This window comes from Rhipicephalus microplus, chromosome 1 (assembly GCF_043290135.1).
Source record: "Rhipicephalus microplus isolate Deutch F79 chromosome 1, USDA_Rmic, whole genome shotgun sequence".
Taxonomy (NCBI): Eukaryota; Metazoa; Arthropoda; class Arachnida; order Ixodida; family Ixodidae; genus Rhipicephalus; species Rhipicephalus microplus.
This window is the reverse complement of record NC_134700.1, coordinates 131,385,157-131,402,491: the sequence shown is the minus strand read 5'-3', so window position 1 is coordinate 131,402,491 and position 17,335 is coordinate 131,385,157. Positions and strand designations below refer to the sequence as shown.

Genomic DNA, 17,335 nt, shown 5'->3' with positions numbered 1-17,335 from the left:
TCCTAACCTCACTGAGCCCTATTATATCCCACTTAACACCCTATAGCTCCTCGAATAATACAGCTAAAATTCCCTCACTAGATAAGGCTCTAGCGTCTCAACTACAGCAGGGCGCTGTTCTAGCAGTGATAAGTGGCTACACTGCACCGTCACTGCATTACTGCAGCATCACTGCATTACGTCGCGCTTGCGCACGCACGCGTTTGTGTGCGTGTGTGCGTTTGAGTGTTTTCGTTACAAAATATATTAATAAGTATGCACTTAGCGGTTGAAGGACGCACTGGAGACCGGATTTCGCTATCGCGTTCAACTCCTATAGGCGATTTTTAAGGGTTCCCCAATTTAAAGGTTCCCCAAGTGGTGTGGGGTTCCCCACACCACCGAAAATGAGATAGACGTGCTTCCCACACCAATATCACACGTCTCTCAGATTCGCTCCTTCAAGCAGCTTCTTTCTGGCTCAAGATAATGTGGCCGGCGCTTCAGAGCAGTGCATGCCGAAACAATGTAGTGACGCTTTTTCATTGGTTACCCATATAGCGCCCCCAACGGCGACACGCTATCTCAAAACACCGTATATTTCACAGAGCTAGCAGGACTGCCAATATTGTGAACAGATGGAATGCAAGACGCCACCCTACGGATCTGTATACAACTGAACAAACAAGTATATCATAGGATTTCCGTCATGAGACACTGCTTGGGGGGCTATACTCTCTATCATGACCGCAAAGCACACCCAAAGGCCAGGTGATGGAAGACAGCGGGAAAGGGCTTGAGGAGGCGGTGGCGAACAGCTGGGTCAGTAGCATTTGGCTGGCATTGATATAAAAAGTAGGCGTTGTGCACAGTAACCAGACAGCAACCTGATAACTGATAAGCACAGTGCGCGGAACAGTACGTGGCGTTATCGTACCTCGTCACTGATATATAACACAGTAAGGTTGCATTGTGAGTACGCAAACACCACAAACAGCGACAAGAACAGAGAGGAAAGTTGAAGCGCATGCGCTAACTTCAGAAAAGTATATTTATTCCGAAGCACGCACTTAGCATACACTGTTCTAAAAGCATTTATTTTTTGTGCTGTCTGCAATAAATGTTATTTAGATGACAACCTCGACTACTGAAGAATGAACTACGTATGCACTTTTGAATAAATCTTCGTTTGAAGCCTGTGCCTGCCACGTCTTCTATTTTGTCTGTCTTGGTCATTTAAGCGCTTTTCAAAACCTTGATGGTTTATTTTTTTTCAGTAAGAACAGGAAACCGAACTTCGACAGCTCAGGCCCACCTCTCTGTCGTCTTGTAAGCTTTCTTTATCGCTTGTTTAATGGTGAGAGATGAGGTGACTTAGCTTGTTTTTCGTATGTATCATTTTTTGAATCTAACATTTGTCCGTCGCAGTACGACAAATTTTCCATACATTCTTTCTGCATACAAGTATGAATCGTGCGTGCGATAAACGGCTAATGGTTACATTATATCGTATTTCCTGGCCTGCCGATTCAAGTCGAATAATCGCTCGCGAGAATTTCAATGATCTCCTCTTTTCCCTTTAGTATCAGTATTCCTGAACGATCGCCCGCCGTGGGGTTCTAGTGGCTAAGGTACTCGACTGCTGACCCGCCGGTGTCGGGATCAAATGCCGACTGCAGCGGCAGCATTTGCGATGGAGACCAAAACGCTGTAGGCCGGTGTGCTCAAATTTGGGTGCACGTTAAAGAACCACAGGTAGTCGAAATTCGCGCAGCCCTACACTACGGCACCTCTCATAATCGTACGGCGGTTTTGGGGCTATAATTAGATCCCACTTATCAAACATTCAATCCTGAACAACAATGATCATTGTTGTTTAGCCTGGTCTATCGCACTGAATATGATCTGGTGTTGTAAATATTAAATTAGTAGCCGACTGCCGCTGTTCACATGCCAATGTAATACACGTACACGATTTCACCTTACTTACTCCATGTGTTCCCACACGCCCCATTTTAGGATTTTGCAGCAACTTGGAGCAGCATTCCTTTCGGTATGTGAAAACAATTGCCGAATAAGTTATTCTGCGCAAGTGACAAACACAAACATTATCAACTTACTTTGTAAAGGTGTGTGCTACGGCACATGTTGCAATATGCTTAATACAGCATAAAATATCTGAAAGTATGTTTGATTCGACAAAAAAACATATGCAGAGTGGAACAAGTTTGGAGAGATAAGCGTCATGTAACTTGATGTAAGAAATTACCCTTTACTGCAACTGAACATTACTTACAAAGTAAAGTTTCTACCTGCAGTAGTAGTACATATTGCATTCATGGCTAAAAAATGCAATATGTACTACTACTGCAGTAGTACATATTGCATTCAGGGTTAAAGAAACTTATATTCGTCTGCCCATGTAGCTCTGGCAGAAAAATCTGACGCCGACCAATCCTTGCTACCAGACACAGAAACAAAGACGCTTTGTTCCTCCTGCGGAAAACTTATTCCCAATCTAGATTGTGAACAAGTGTCAATAGGTTCCCAGTAACGCGAATCTTTATCTGTTAATGATTGTAACGACTGGTGGACGCTTGATTTTTCCGCCATGAACTTCCCCTACCATAAAGGTTTCAGGTTCCATTTTTCATTTCACAATTCGTTCTTTTCGCAGCTAAATGCAGTAACTGCAGGAAGGTTGAAGTGGTACTCCGCAATGCCGTTGTAAAATACGGCCTAGATCCAGCACCGCTCACTTCAACGGAAGCAGACCTGTTTGGAAATATTGCTACAGTGAAGGTTAATAACGGAACTCTCCGAGGCCTGTCCACGCTGCGTCGGTCGGGTGACGTTTTGGCTTCCATGAATGATTGTGGTGCGCGCCTCTACGCCGATGTAGCAGTGAACAACCTCACAGTTACACTCAGTACCACTGTTGAGGTGTTCTGGACTCCTGTCAGGGCCATCGTGAGCATCAACCTTTCAACGAGAATAATCGTCGACATTGTCGAGTAAGTACTTTTGTACGGGAATGGCCGCACGTGGCATGGCAGCGTGTCGTCGCTCCTTGGCATTGTGCAGAGTGGACAAAATAAACCAACAAACTCAAGCCATTTCAGGTAAATAAGCATTTTGGAGCGGTTACAGGTACAACGCGTCATTTCTGAGCTGGGGGTCCAGCTAGAGCCTTCGTGTGACGTCAGGCAGGCGACAGCATCTTATTGCCGTAAACTTGTGCTCCCGGCCCCTTCCTCTCGTACCAATGGAGGTCATCACGCGTTGCCACCCATATAAGTAAAGTTAATCCCCATGCTCTTCAGGTGAATATTTGTGCCTAAACAAAAGGTGAAGCCAGGCGCAAGCTGAAGTTATACGGCGGCAAATTCTAAGAAAGCAACAAAGAGTTAAGTAAACAAAAATGAAAGGGACAGGAGGGAGATGTACAACTATTTTAATTGTAGTGTGGTAATTACGGCATAAACAGGCGCGAGTTCTTGTGTACCCACCCACTAATGCTTTCGGTTGGGCTCGCACAATTGACGATCTAATTTCGTGTACGATACTGTAGAAATTCAGTTACCACGAAAGGTTTTACCCCGTCCGCTTTGTGCGATATTCCTATGAGTGGGAAGGTGGTTAAGAGCTGAAAAAATTGGCAGATCCCACCTACAGAGGGAATCGATGATATGCGAAGCATGAATGAGAAAGGTTGATATGGCACTTTAAAATCAGCACAACGTTATGAGGTGGAGGTAAATGATGCCGTACATGACTTCATGTCACGATTATCATGTTTGAATGTGTCGTTTACCTTCGTAGTCTGTTCACATCACGTGATACCAAATTTAGTATATGTGAATCTAGCGAAACGGCCGCAAGCACTCTATGAGCGTGGCAGGTTGCCATGTTCCTACATGACACGCCTGTCCGGATTACCATGTTTGCACCAGTCATATATTTCGTCATCCATTGAAGTCACTTAACACCAAATTTGGTGTATGTGGAGCTAGCAAAATGGCCGCGAGCGCATCATGAAGGGCCAATGTACCAATGTAGCGTGGACACGCGCGCACGCTGAGCACAGTGACGCTACGCCAGCAAAACGCGAGCACTCTAGAGCCTGACGCCAGGCGCGACCAGCGTGCGTCGGCGCCGTGCCAACGGCAACCAGCACGAAATGCGACATGCTGCATTTCGCGCCGATGCATTACCCAAACAACACTGCGTCTCCCTCCTTCCGTAACGAAGGGATGCCAGGCGCGCTGAAACGCGCATGCGTCAAAGGAACGCAGTGCGGCGCGCGCCGACGAATATATGCGCCAAAAGCTGGATCAGATCCCCGACATCCACTTCAGCTTCTACGCCGACGACATCACCGTCTGGGCAAACCGTGGTAGTGACGCCACCGAAGTAGAACACTTACAATTGGCACTAACCACCATCGACACATATGTTCGATAACGTGGCCTTACCTGCTCGCCTTCCAAATCGAAGCTCTTTCTTTACCGACCGAAACAACATGCTTCAGCCATTACCCATATCTCTCTCGCGCTAGGTGCCGACCCCATCCCATTAGTCTCGAAAGTTCGGGTGCTAGGGCTAGTTCTCTACTCACATAGCGCACATAGAGAACTCATTAGGACTCTCCAAACACATGCTCAGCAGACCACTCGACTGATTCGTCGCATAGTGAACCGTCGGGCTGGCCTACGCGAGCAAAACACGCTTTGCCTCACCCAGACTTACATCGAAAGCCGCACCACGTATGCCCTCCCTTACGTACGTCTCCGACAAAAGCAGTGAAACCGGGTTAACGGGCTTCTACGGAGTTGCACAAGAACGGCTCTGCGCCTTCCCCCAAGTACATCCAATGACATACTCTTCAAACTTGGAGTACATAATACATTTAAGGAACTCGCTGAAGCCACCTTTACGGCACAAAGATGTCGTATGCCTAATTCGGTGGCTGGCCGTGCTCTTTTGTCCTAATTAATCTTAGCCGCAAGTACACACTCACCTGAGGAAGTCCCCTTCTCTTCCAACCTCCGCTTTCACCTGAACAAACTCCCCATCCCGAAGAACATGCATCCTATGCGAGACGAGAAACGCAGAAAGGCAAGGGCTCGGGTCCTTCTGAGACAATATGGCGAAGACCAGGATGTGGTCTACGTGGACGCAGCGGAATATGCGTCAGGATCCCGCATGGCCCTTGCGGTGGCTGACAATCAGGCAAATCTTCTCACTTCGTGCTCAATTGTCGCGAATTCCTCCACAGAGGCAGAAGAGGCAGCTATCGCGCTTGCTCTCATCTCAGCATCCGCCACTATAATCATTAGCGGCTCAAAATCAGCTATTTTGAACTACGCTTATTGTTTGATATCTCGTGCCGCTGCTCGCTTGCTACGCTTCTGGCAGCCTCAGCGTACCAAAACCCTCATCTGGTCGCCAGCACATGCCGGCCTCCTTGGCAACGAGGAGGCTCATTCCCTAAACCGAGGTCTCACATTCCGGGCAAGAGAAATGGAGCCGCTTCACAGGTCGAGGAGCGCTTGCTCTCTTTTCGTGATATTCTATAGTATTACCGGGATCAACGAAGATTATACACAACCCCAGCTCCATCCCTAAACATATCGCAGGCCGCACATTAGCGACGCCTACAAACTAGCCGTGCTCCATACCCCATAATACTAAACGCCCGTTACCCAGCCCAATTTGTTTCTTCGCGCAAACTTTGCGGCAAACCAGGTGACTTCCTCCACATACTCCTTACATGTCCCAACTTTCCGCATACCCCACCTCCAGCTGTGGCAGTGTCATACTGGGAGACCATCATGACCAGCACTTCTGCGTTTATCGGCGCCGGATAATCTCGCGCGCCATGAAGAGGATCGCACTTCAAGGGCTTTCCTTTGCTTTGTAAGCGTGCCTTCTGACCGTGAGGGAGCACCCACGTGCTATGAGGAGGCTCGGCCCGCGTGCTCTAAAGTGGGAATAAATGTTTCTACCACCACCCACAAAAGACACCGCGTTCTCGAGACGCGTTTGTGCTGCATTATAGGCTGTGGAAAGTCAAATTAAACTCAAATACCGTTTCTGAATACGTACCACTCTCAGAAATACTCCTCGTCGTCTCAGCGCATCTCGGGAGGTAGGCGGCTTGCATGGCCGGCCAACTCTCGCGATTGGAGGGACAGTCACACCCACCACCGGCTTTTAGATGCGGAGCATCTTATACTCGTGCCTTGTAGTGCGCCGTCCGCGCCGTCCGCACCGCTTCTCGAACATTCGACAGCTGACGCGCGCGCATGCGCCGTCGCGCCGTCGCCCACTCTTCCACCATCTGTGCATCCCTTCCTCCTCTACACACCGCGCGCGCTTCACTCCTCCACCATCTGTGCACCCTTCCTCCTCTACACACCGCGTTCGACATCTACAATTCTCCTGATTCTCCAGTGGACGCGCATGTGGCGTCGCGCTTCGAGAACATTCAACAGCTGACAGTGCATGCGCCGTCGTGCTGTATATATACTCAAGGTCGGCGCTCGCTCGCTCAGTTGCCACTCGTCGGTTGGTTTGTACGGCGCGTCGACGTCCAAGGTCGCGGTGAAATGAATTCCAACGAATCCACAAACACAATGATCGACGTCCCTTCGACCAGCGCCGCCCTTTCGCATACGTGTGTACGTGTTCACTCATTTAACACCCCCTCCTACAACCACGTTAACCAATTTAGCCATCGACCCAAGTAAGTCGCAATTTAACACCCCATTTCACAACCGTGTTAACCAATTTAGCCATCGACCCAAGTAAGTCGCACTTTAACACCCCGTTAACCAATTATACGGTCCGCATCCTCCTCAGTGTTCCCTCGAGGGAAGCTGCGGGCAATTTTTTTTTACTTTGCAGGCTTCCGTGCTGTCAGCGTTGACACCATGACACAGCGCATCAGCGCCATGACAATTTCTTGTTCTTCGCTTGAATCGAACTCTTTGACGCTGTTGTAAACGTTGCGCGAGAACGGACGAAACCAATAAATGCGGCGCGCTTGGTTTGCTCCTCTCCCTCAGCTAGTGGTGATTAGCTGATCGGCGCCGGTCTCCAGAGTTCTCGCTGATAACGAGATCCGGATGTGACTCTCCAGGTTTGCGACTTGCGGTCACTCGCATGCAGCCTCTGCGGGTGTGAACATCAGTCACTTTTTGGTCACCAGTCGCAATTGATCACACGACCACTACTAGTCGCCGGTGTACACTAGCCTTTAACAGGGCCTGAGTGCTGAGCCAGAAAAGAAAACGGATCGCCGGGTACACAGTGCTTATATATGGCAATGAAAGCCATGCTATCAGCATAACGTCACACAAGCTTCACATGACAGCACACATGTGGCACGGGTTAACTTCTATAGAAAATCACTATAATAAACAAATAAGAAAGTGTACGGATGAGCGCTTACCCTCGAAGCGCAAATGCTGCCTTTTCGTTCGTTTTCATTCATTTGCATTTATGTGAGAATTGGAAAAAATAGCAGAATATCCACGGGGTGAATGATGGAGACTGGGGCGAAGCATCCGTCCGTCAATTCGTTCTTGCTTCTGTCTGTCCCTGCGTCCCTCTGTGTGACCATCCGTGCGTCCATCCGCCCGTCTGTGCGTGTGTCTGTTTGTGCGTCCATCCCTGCGTCCGTTCATGCATCCACCCCTGCGTACGTCCATGCGTACATCCGTGTGTGTAGCCATCCGTGCGTCTGTTCATGCATCTGTCTGTGTGTCCGTTTGTCCATCTAATCAACACTCCAAGTACCACCATATCACATGTTTTCATCACATATTCCGCATATAGAAGCACCGCCATTCAGCGCACTTTCCAAGGACTAAAGGAAAGGTGGCACACGCACACTTTCTTACGGCTTCTGCTTCGTGTCTACTTCCCATCTTTAACCACCTCGAGTTCATGGAATATACTGTATTCACTGTATTCATGGCAATGCGGCCCAACACTCGCTAAACCTTTCTAAAATTAAGGATGTTACGCCCAGCGAGTATAACGTAGCAACGCTATCTTGTCAGATAGTGCTGAATGTACATGCCAATGGCTGCTAATGGGAAATGAGAGACAGGAGAATTCGGCTTTTAGTTAACGCGCGCGCTGCGAATTTGTATTTTTCAACAACGCACAGGAGAAATCTCCCACCGGCACCACCTTGCAGGTGAAAACGTAAGACTGGTTACACACTGCGACGAGGGACGAACGGGTGCCGCTTTAAAAAGATTTGCCCCTAAAACAACGTAAAGAACTACATATTTGTAATTCATCCTTTTCTTGCCTTCACTTGAAAGCGCATATATGCTTGGGCGTGTTGGCTGGTTTCATTGTGCAAATAAAAAAGAGCTCCTCGATGCATTCCCTCACGAACGATTGCTTATTGGTAACGTCATTGCTTGTGCAGTGTTCAGTCTGTCCTTCTGCGCGTGCAAACAATGACCAAATGGCTTCGTACATGAGCTACAATTATTGAGAATGAAATTGAAGAATAAAACTGCACCAGCGAGTGTTGGCCATTAGAAATAATGTTGTTAAGTGCATTTATTAGCAGAACGCTTATCTAAACAGTGCGTCAAAAATAAATAAATGAGGATTCGTATTTCAAAAGATCTTATGACTGCCGATTCAAACTGTAAAGAGTGGTCTTCGCCGCCATATCATTCCCTTGAGCAGTATCATTTGGAACCCGTAAGGAAAAAAAAACTTTACTACAACGGCAAACTAGATCAATGCGAACAATTGAAGTAAGTGAACTAGCAGTGATTTTATGGGCTGTTGTAGGCTTCTTTTTCTTTCGGCTGCATTTCGAAAGATGGAATTGGCTTTGGCGATACGATGTACGAGAGATGCGAGTAATGCCGTATTTCAGCGATAGAAGAGTCAGCTGCAGCTGCAGACGTCGAATATCTAAGAGCGAAACAATATATTTATAATATTGCTAGAGAGTGGTACTTCACTTCAAAAGTTGCAAAAGTTCAGGTCCAATTACAATCATTGTACTCTTTCGAAACCTGCGTACGCCACCTGCCTTATGTAATGCCTTCGGGGCCTTAAGGTGTAATGAACGAAATGAAATGAAAAGGCGGAAGTTCGATCAAAAATCCTCTCACCGCTTTCTGCATCCTCAACTCATAATCTCTCCTTTATATCACCATGAATGCATACACGTTACCTATGGCTACTCTGAAGTTTTTCGTCCTTTAAAACATTTCACGTAACCACTTTAGGCTATTACCTTTCATCGCGCACGCAAAAAAAAGCAGAGTACACGTACAGTGGGAATCGATGATATACAAAGCACGAATGAGGAAGGTTTAAATGTCACTTTAAAATCACCACAACGTTACGAGGTGGAGGCAAATTATGCCGTACACCACTTCCGTGTAATTATTATCATGTTTGCACCAGTGATATACCTTCGCCATTCATTGACGTCACGTAACACCAAAATTGGTATATGTGGAGCTAGCTAACCAGCCGCGAGGGCATCATGACGGGCCCAATATACTCCAACATGACGTTGAGGCACGCGCCCACAGAGCACAGCGACGCTATACGCTAGCAGAACGCGAGAACTCTATAGTCTGACGCCAGGCGCGTCCATCGGCGCAGCGCAATGGTAAACGGTGCTGCATTTCGCGCCGATGAGTTACCCAGACAGCAGTGCGTCTGCCTCTTTTCGTGACGAAGGGACGCCGGACGCGCTGAAACGCGCATGCGTCAAAGCAACGCAGCACGGCGCGCGCCTGCGAGTATACGGCACGATCGGCGCCTGGCGTGGCAACGCCGGCGTGACGCGACGAAACGAACGCCGGGGCACACGTGCGCCGTGTCACGTCGAAGTGTCTTGGCACCTTTACTGGGCATGCAGTCCCGTTGTCACAAGAAACGCATCTCAAGATTATCATGTTTGCAGCAGTCACATACCTTCGTCATTCATTGACGTCACGTAATACTAAATTTGGTATATGTGAAGCTAGAGAAACGGCTTTGAGCGCATCATTCATTAGTGTGGCATGCAGTGATGTTGTTACATGACACGCATGTCATGATTATTATGTTTGGATGTGTCATTGGCATATGTCGTCCATTCGCGTCACGTAATACCGAATTCGGTACATGTGAAGCAAGCGAAACGGCCGCAAACGCATGATGAGCGTAGCATGTAGTCATGGTGTTACATGACACGCATCTCAAGATTATCATGTCTGCACCAGTATCATACCTTCGGCATCCATTGACGTCTCGTAATACCAAATTTGGTATAAGTGAAGCTAGTGAAACGGCCGCCAGCGCATCATGAGTGTGGCTTGTAGCCATATTGTTACATGACACGCATTTCATTACTATGATTTTGCACCAGTCACATACCTTTGTCATCCATTCGCGTACCGTAATACCAAATTATGTATATGTGATGCTAGCGCGATGCCCGCGAGCGTATTATGAGCGTGGCATGTAGTCATGTTGTTACATGACACGCATGTCATAATTTTCATGTTAGGGTCTGTCGCTTGTATTCGCCATGCAATCATGTCATACCATACTAGTTTTGCAACATGTTATGTAAACGAGACCACCGACACAGCAAATAATCCATGAAATCTAAATCATGACATTCATAACATACAAGTCATCATTTTCACTTTATGAATAATCAAATATGCTCGTCATACAGTCATGTTATGCCACACCGAATTCGCTATTGATACCATTAACAAAACAGCGAGGAGAGCTAAAAGTCTTAGGTGGATAGATAGATAGATAGATAGATAGATAGATAGATAGATAGATAGATAGATAGATAGATAGATAGATAGATAGATAGATAGATAGATAGATAGATAGATAGATAGATAGATAGATAGATAGATACGCTCAATGTCGCCGAAGTTTACTAAGAAATGCTTCGCATTTAAAAAATTACTTTTTATGCATAGATAGATAGATAGATAGATAGATAGATAGATAGATAGATAGATAGATAGATAGATAGATAGATAGATAGATAGATAGATAGATAGATAGATAGATAGATAGATAGATAGATAGATAGATAGATAGATAGATAGATAGATAGATAGATAGATAGATATACAGACAGACAGACAGACAGACAGACAGACAGACAGACAGACAGATAGATAGATAGATAGATAGATAGATAGATAGATAGATAGATAGATAGATAGATAGATAGATAGATAGATAGATAGATAGATAGATAGATAGATAGATAGATAGATAGATAGATAGATAGATAGATAGATAGATAGATAGATAGATAGATAGATAGATAGATAGATAGATAGATAGATAGATAGATACGCTCAAAGTCGCCGAAATTTGCTAAAAAATGCTTCGCATTTAAAAAATTGCTTTTTATGCATGGATGTTCCTTCTCCAAGTGGCACTTTGTGACGACATCGCCCCGGTTATATTATGACTCATCAGTACCTCTTCATTTTAGGCAAAATAATAGATGTCAAAGTATGTTGAAAATTTCTTTCAATATATTTAGGAACATTGTGTGGCAGTGAATGATTGTTGATTTGACTAAGGTCTTCCTTCGGCGCAAATATCTTTACAGGCGGGACAGCACCCTCGTGCTGGAAAAACTGGTTGTCAATATAACTGAACCAGTTGATGTTGATGTCACGCCAATAGGATCCTTCAGCTCTCTTCTCACATCGTTTTTACCGGAGCAAGTCATTGCTGCAGCAATACCCATAAAGCTTCCTCGGATTCTGAACAATACAATACAAAAGGGCATTAAAAAATTACGAAATTTTGCTCAGTCAGCTTAAGTATTTGCAGTGTGAACGATTCTCCACAGGTGCCTTCGAAAATAAAAAGAATACACAAAAACATGCGAAGCTATGTGTTTTTCATGCCCCTGTGGGGACCATCCACCTTACGGCAATCGAATGCTTTTTTACGTGTGCAGTATGCATGAGGAGTGAAGCGAGTGAGTTAAACAACTTTATTGCCGATCCGGCATAAAAAGAGAAGGGGTAGGTAAATTAAAGCGGAACACTAACGTGCTCCGACGTCCCAGAGCAGCAACCATACATGTAAAAGTCATATTCACCCCCATCTGATCAAAGCACGTCTGCATGGAGGGATACGATAGGAATATATTCCAACACTGCAAGAAGGCATAAGACAGAGACACATCCTCTGGAGCTGTGTGCATCCACCAGGTAACCAAGAAGCAATGTCAACTAATAGCAGCAGTAAAATCATGAGCCGAGAGCCAGGCAACAAAAGGGACATGGCCTAGCACGTGCTTATCATTCTAGAACGCCAGCGGCCGAAAGCGGTGCCCTCATGGGTTAAGAAGCGAAGCTCCTTAGGCCCTCACGATGTCCTATCGTTGCCGTTGACTCTCGCCTTCTCGTCTGCTCGTCGTCTTATAGTCGAAGCGCAAATGCGAAACAGCTGTGTGCAATACCGTCTACATCGCCTACATAGCGCCCATATGGTTTCTAAATTTTGTAAATGAACATTCTTTTTTGTATCGTTTATTATCTGAGCGCAATACCCTCTACCAAAAATACACAGCGGCATACAATCTTTACACCTTTTATCAATTCGTCCAAGGAGTTTCTCTCTATCATCAGCATTCTCTTCGTGGATCTGCAGCCGATTTTCCTTCCGCATTTCCTTAGTGATGGAAGGATATCACGTCTCAACACGTGGAAACACATCAGACTAAAGAAAGAGATATATACATCTTGAGGCCTGCAGACGGACAAAAAGGTAACTAGGGCTCATGAATCCTATAGATACTGTGCACTGGGGAAGGGTGGACGGCATATATAAATATTATAAAGGAGGACAAAAACGTGATTGTTCCAGCCGATGTAAGAGTTTCGCTTATCATATCACAGCGAATCATTCCTTAACGAAACACAGTATCGTTTTCGTTGCACTTCGCAACTCTAACGGGGGAACCGAAACCTGAACGGCGTAAAATAACTGCAATTAGGACCACCCTCTCTCACACATTGGCGCGCTGTCAAGGTTTGAGTTGCTGGGTTAGTGCACGTTGTATACAGTTCGAGATGGCTATTTGCTGCTTCCGTGGCTACGGTTACTAAATAATATTGCCGGTCATTCTGCTATTGTTGTTGAACCCTGGCACAATTTTCCACTTATAGGAAGATGGACCTAACCTGTAGGGCAGGCTGACCGCAATCGTCGGGAAGCGATCACTACACCAGCCCGCTTTTGAAGCGTAAGCTACGCAGGCCGACGTTGAGAAGTCTCGCATAGCTTATCGAGAGCCGTGCTGCACATTCCCGAGAATTAGTGACGTCACATGGCGCACAGCTGGACTGCTGGAGAAGGCCTGGAAGGTCCTGGAGTGACGTGTCACTAGTAAACTCGTGCTTCACTCGCGTGAGCTCACTCGATATTCAATCCATGCATCAGTCCGTCCGTCTATCTGTAGCTCACGCAGTGCAAATCTTGGCATAGCCATGTAAAGCCGCTGCATTTTTTGTGCGTTCATAGAACATGTTCTTATGAAGGTAAAAAGTTTGCAAACTGAGTCACCGCCTAATCATGGCCTTACTAGAGTGAGCACCAGGCTTTAATTCAAGGTTTTGCGAATGCGACATTGGCAAACTTGTTTACCCTCTTTAATCGTCACATACCTCCTTAGACACAGGCATAGGGCAACATCAATGTATTGACCGGGATACTTTTTACAACCTGGCTGACTATCAAAGTCAAGTTAGGCTGCGTGAACCTGGCCTATTATTTTTTTCTTTTTTGCTTTTCTTTTTTTAGTGCATTGCTCAAAGCCCTGCCCTAACAAGAGTGGAAGCTTGGGCTAGTTGGTGCGTAGTCATATTTGCAGGATGTTTCAGCGCAGCGTTCCAAACGCGTACTGGAATTCATAACAGCAGCTTATTAGAATTACTCAGTTTCTATTTGAAGACCACTTTTCTATCATGGGAAGAAAAAAAACTACTTACAAAAAAGTGGCATATGTATTGGTTCTTGTTTGGCACCTACTCTCTGTGACATATTTCTAGCACATCATGATCGTTTCTTGTCAAACAAGCTTGATAACTCTGTAGTTTTTATAGTTTGCCGTCTTGTTGATGATTATTTAGTGTTGTTGAAATGTGATAGTCAAAATTTTCAGACCATTTCCTCTGACGTGTTGACTGTTTTCCGAGAGTGTCTGAAACCACTAGTTCTAACCTATGAATCACCCACTGATAATAACCTGAAGTTTCTAGATTTGAAGCTTTTGCTAGAATTCCGACATGTTTGCTGGATGTGTGAACCAAGAAGCGGCAAGCCACTTCTGCCTTTCAGCTCAGCTCACTCTAAATTGGTCAAGTGGCGCATTGCTAACCTCTGCCTTGGCAACGCCTTAAAGAAGTCCTGCCCCCACATGGTACACCACAGCTTTGCTCTACAAGTGAAGCGTCTCACCAGAGCTGGTTACCCCGCGCATGTTCTCGTTTCGGTGGTGGGAAAGCTGGTCACTGTCGTAAAGCGAGGCGACAAACCAGATAAGCAAAACAGTGTCAGAAAGAGCCGGCCTGTCGTACTACCATACGTGCACGACGTCTAACACGGGCTAAAAAAGATTGCTCGCGACGCCAACGTTCTTGTGGTTGTTTCTGCACCGGAAAAATTGCAGAGGTTTTGCAAACGGGTCAGTACACCTCGTGCAAATTGTGCCTCGTGCTCTGTCGCGCACAGGACACGCTACGTCCTATGCCCCGCCACGGTGGTCTAGTGGCTAAGGTACTCGGCTGCTGACCCGCAGATCGCGGGTTCAAATCCCGGCTGTGGCGGCTGCATTTCTGATGGAGGCGGAAATGATGTAGGCCCGTGTACTCAGATTTGGGGGCACGTTAAAGAACCCCAGGTGGTCGACATTTCCGGAGCCCTCCACTACGGCGTCTCTCATAATCATATAGTGGTTTTGGGACGTTAAACTCCACAAATCAATCAATCAACGCTACGTCCCATGCGCAGAGGGAGTCCTATACTTGATTCCACTGACGTGTGGGTGCATCTATGTCGGGCAAACCGGCAGGTGCATAAATGACCGCCTCCGAGAACACCGAAACAATGTGCACAATGTAGTACAAGGGCATCTCGGCATTTATTGCCGAGATTGTAGGTGCACCCCTCTCTTTGATCAGTGCTTAATATTGGCAAGGCACAGGGACGAGCTTACCCGAGAAATTATTGAAGCCGAAAAAATACCCTTTCTAGGAGATAAATGCGTCAGGACGTCATCAGTTGCTTTATCACAGGCTGAATATGATTACCTGGCTGGGCTTTGAGGCAATAGAGGACCCGTCACTCCTGTTTTGTTACTGATGTGTAGATTAGGCTTGCATTTTATCTTCATGCTCTGTAATCATCCTTTTCTAGCCGTATATATTCTTGCCACTCTGTGAAATAAAGTTAGTCGGAAGTCAACGCTCTTTCTGTTTACACTGATTGATTGATTGATATGTGGGGTTTAACGTCCCAAAACCACCGTATGATTATGAGAGACGCCGTAGTGGAGGGCTCCGGAAATTTCGACCACCTGGGGTTCTTTAACGTGCACCCAAATCTGAGCACACGGGCCTACAACATTTCTGCCTCTATCGGAAATGCAGCCGCCGCAGCCGGGATTCCAACCCGCGACCTGCGGGTCAGTAGCCGAGCACCTCAGCCACTAGACCACCGCGGCGGGGCTTTTCTGTCTACCCTGTCCTTTTTCCTTTGTTCGCGCGCTGAAACATCTTGCAAATAAGGCCCTGCCCTAACTTTTAATTTAATTCTTGCCGGAAATTCGACATCCATTCACGCGCTTAGCATCGAAAAACATCAGCTGCTACAAGCAACAAGAGTCTTGTACAGTGTCAATTTTCATGAAAAGGAACACGGGAAAGCGTGGCCTGCACGCACCGGCGGCTGCTGGCAGCGCGTTCAAGCGGGGCGAGAGCAACCACAGTCTCTTTTCACGTCATCTCACGGCGAGCGAAACAACCATTCGTTGCTTGCAACCAGTGGCAAGATTTCACCCCCTACCCATTCAAAGCGATTACGCAAGAGCCGGTAATCGCCTTGAAGGGGGTTGGGATTGCAACTTTGCCGCTGGTTTCATATCAGCAACGAGTGATCGCTTTTCTAGACGCGAACCTTACACGAAAATAGATTGTGGTTGCTCCCGCTCCCGCTTGAACACGCTGCCAGCAGCCGCCGGAGCATGCAGGCCACGCACTCCCGTGTTCCTTTTCATGAAAATTGGCACGGTACTTCTTTTATACAGGCCACGGTAAAATATTGCAACCTACAATGACAAGTTACATCGATAAAATACACATTTCACCATATCAGAAAAGCCTGATCACTGGTAAGCCCGCGATCGAGAGAGCAACAATTATCGAAAACAGCGCATAAAACTACACATGCGACAGGCGAGCATTCCACGGGCTCGTTTCTGTTCACTTTCCGGCATCGCGTGTTTCGTGTTCGTTGTCGTCGCCGCCGCCATCCAGCTTTCCTAAGTTGACTAAAGGGAAGTCTTGTGCTGCGATCGTTCAGTCACTATAGAAATGATGGCTAGTACATGGATTTGCCTAGCCTTCATGCTTGCGGGTTTCGAACACGCTTGTGGCTTTGTTTATTGCTGTGTTTTGCTTTCGTTTCAAATAAAAAAGCGGACTGTTGTGAACTTCGCAAGCAGATTTCAATTGGTGAGCCTGATAGGATCAAAGTGATGAAGCATAACTACTGAACTTTTGATTGACTTCGTCTTGTGGCAAAGCAAATTCAGGCTTGACGAAGCCAAGCCGAGCTCAAAGAACAAATATTAGAGAAATCCGTGTACCATTCATCATTCCCATGTTATAGCTGAAGCACCATGCCTCACAGTTCCCATAGACAGTAGCGCCAGAGTTCCCTCTAGTGTACATATAGGCAACTCTCAGGCCGCTGCCACCACCAAATTCTGTGTTCATTACAAGCTTTGCCTAAAGCACTTCCAGCTCCGCATAACCAAACTGCGCACATCATTGTAGTGCCAAGAAATAGAGAACGTCGTTTAGCTTCTTCCATATTATTCGATACTGTCGACGAAATACAGTGCGTGCGTGCATCGCTGCAGCTGCGAAGACGCGATGCTATATATGTGCTCAAACGCAGCCACCTGAAATCGTGAGCAATCGCGAAAAAAACGCTTTCGAGATCCCTCAAATGCCCGAGCCGAGAGAACTTTCCGGACTAACAGCACCAGCTGCCGGAGCTGAGTGTTTTTCAGTATGCGTCTCCAACTTAGGCA

The 17,335-nt window shown here is 46.5% G+C and overlaps 1 protein-coding gene across 1 annotated transcript in view; it reads left to right on the top strand.

Annotated features, from left to right (window-relative positions):
• The window catches only part of LOC119178289 (uncharacterized), a 43,426-nt gene extending 31,534 nt beyond the window's left edge, over nt 1-11,892 (top strand). The window contains exons 5-6 of the mRNA XM_037429482.2: nt 2,657-2,993; nt 11,615-11,892. Of these exons, the coding sequence (XP_037285379.2) occupies nt 2,657-2,993; nt 11,615-11,831 (554 nt within the window). The 3' untranslated portion in view covers nt 11,832-11,892. The remainder of the gene's footprint in view (nt 1-2,656; nt 2,994-11,614) is intronic.
• Nucleotides 11,893-17,335: the final 5,443 nt, after the last annotated feature.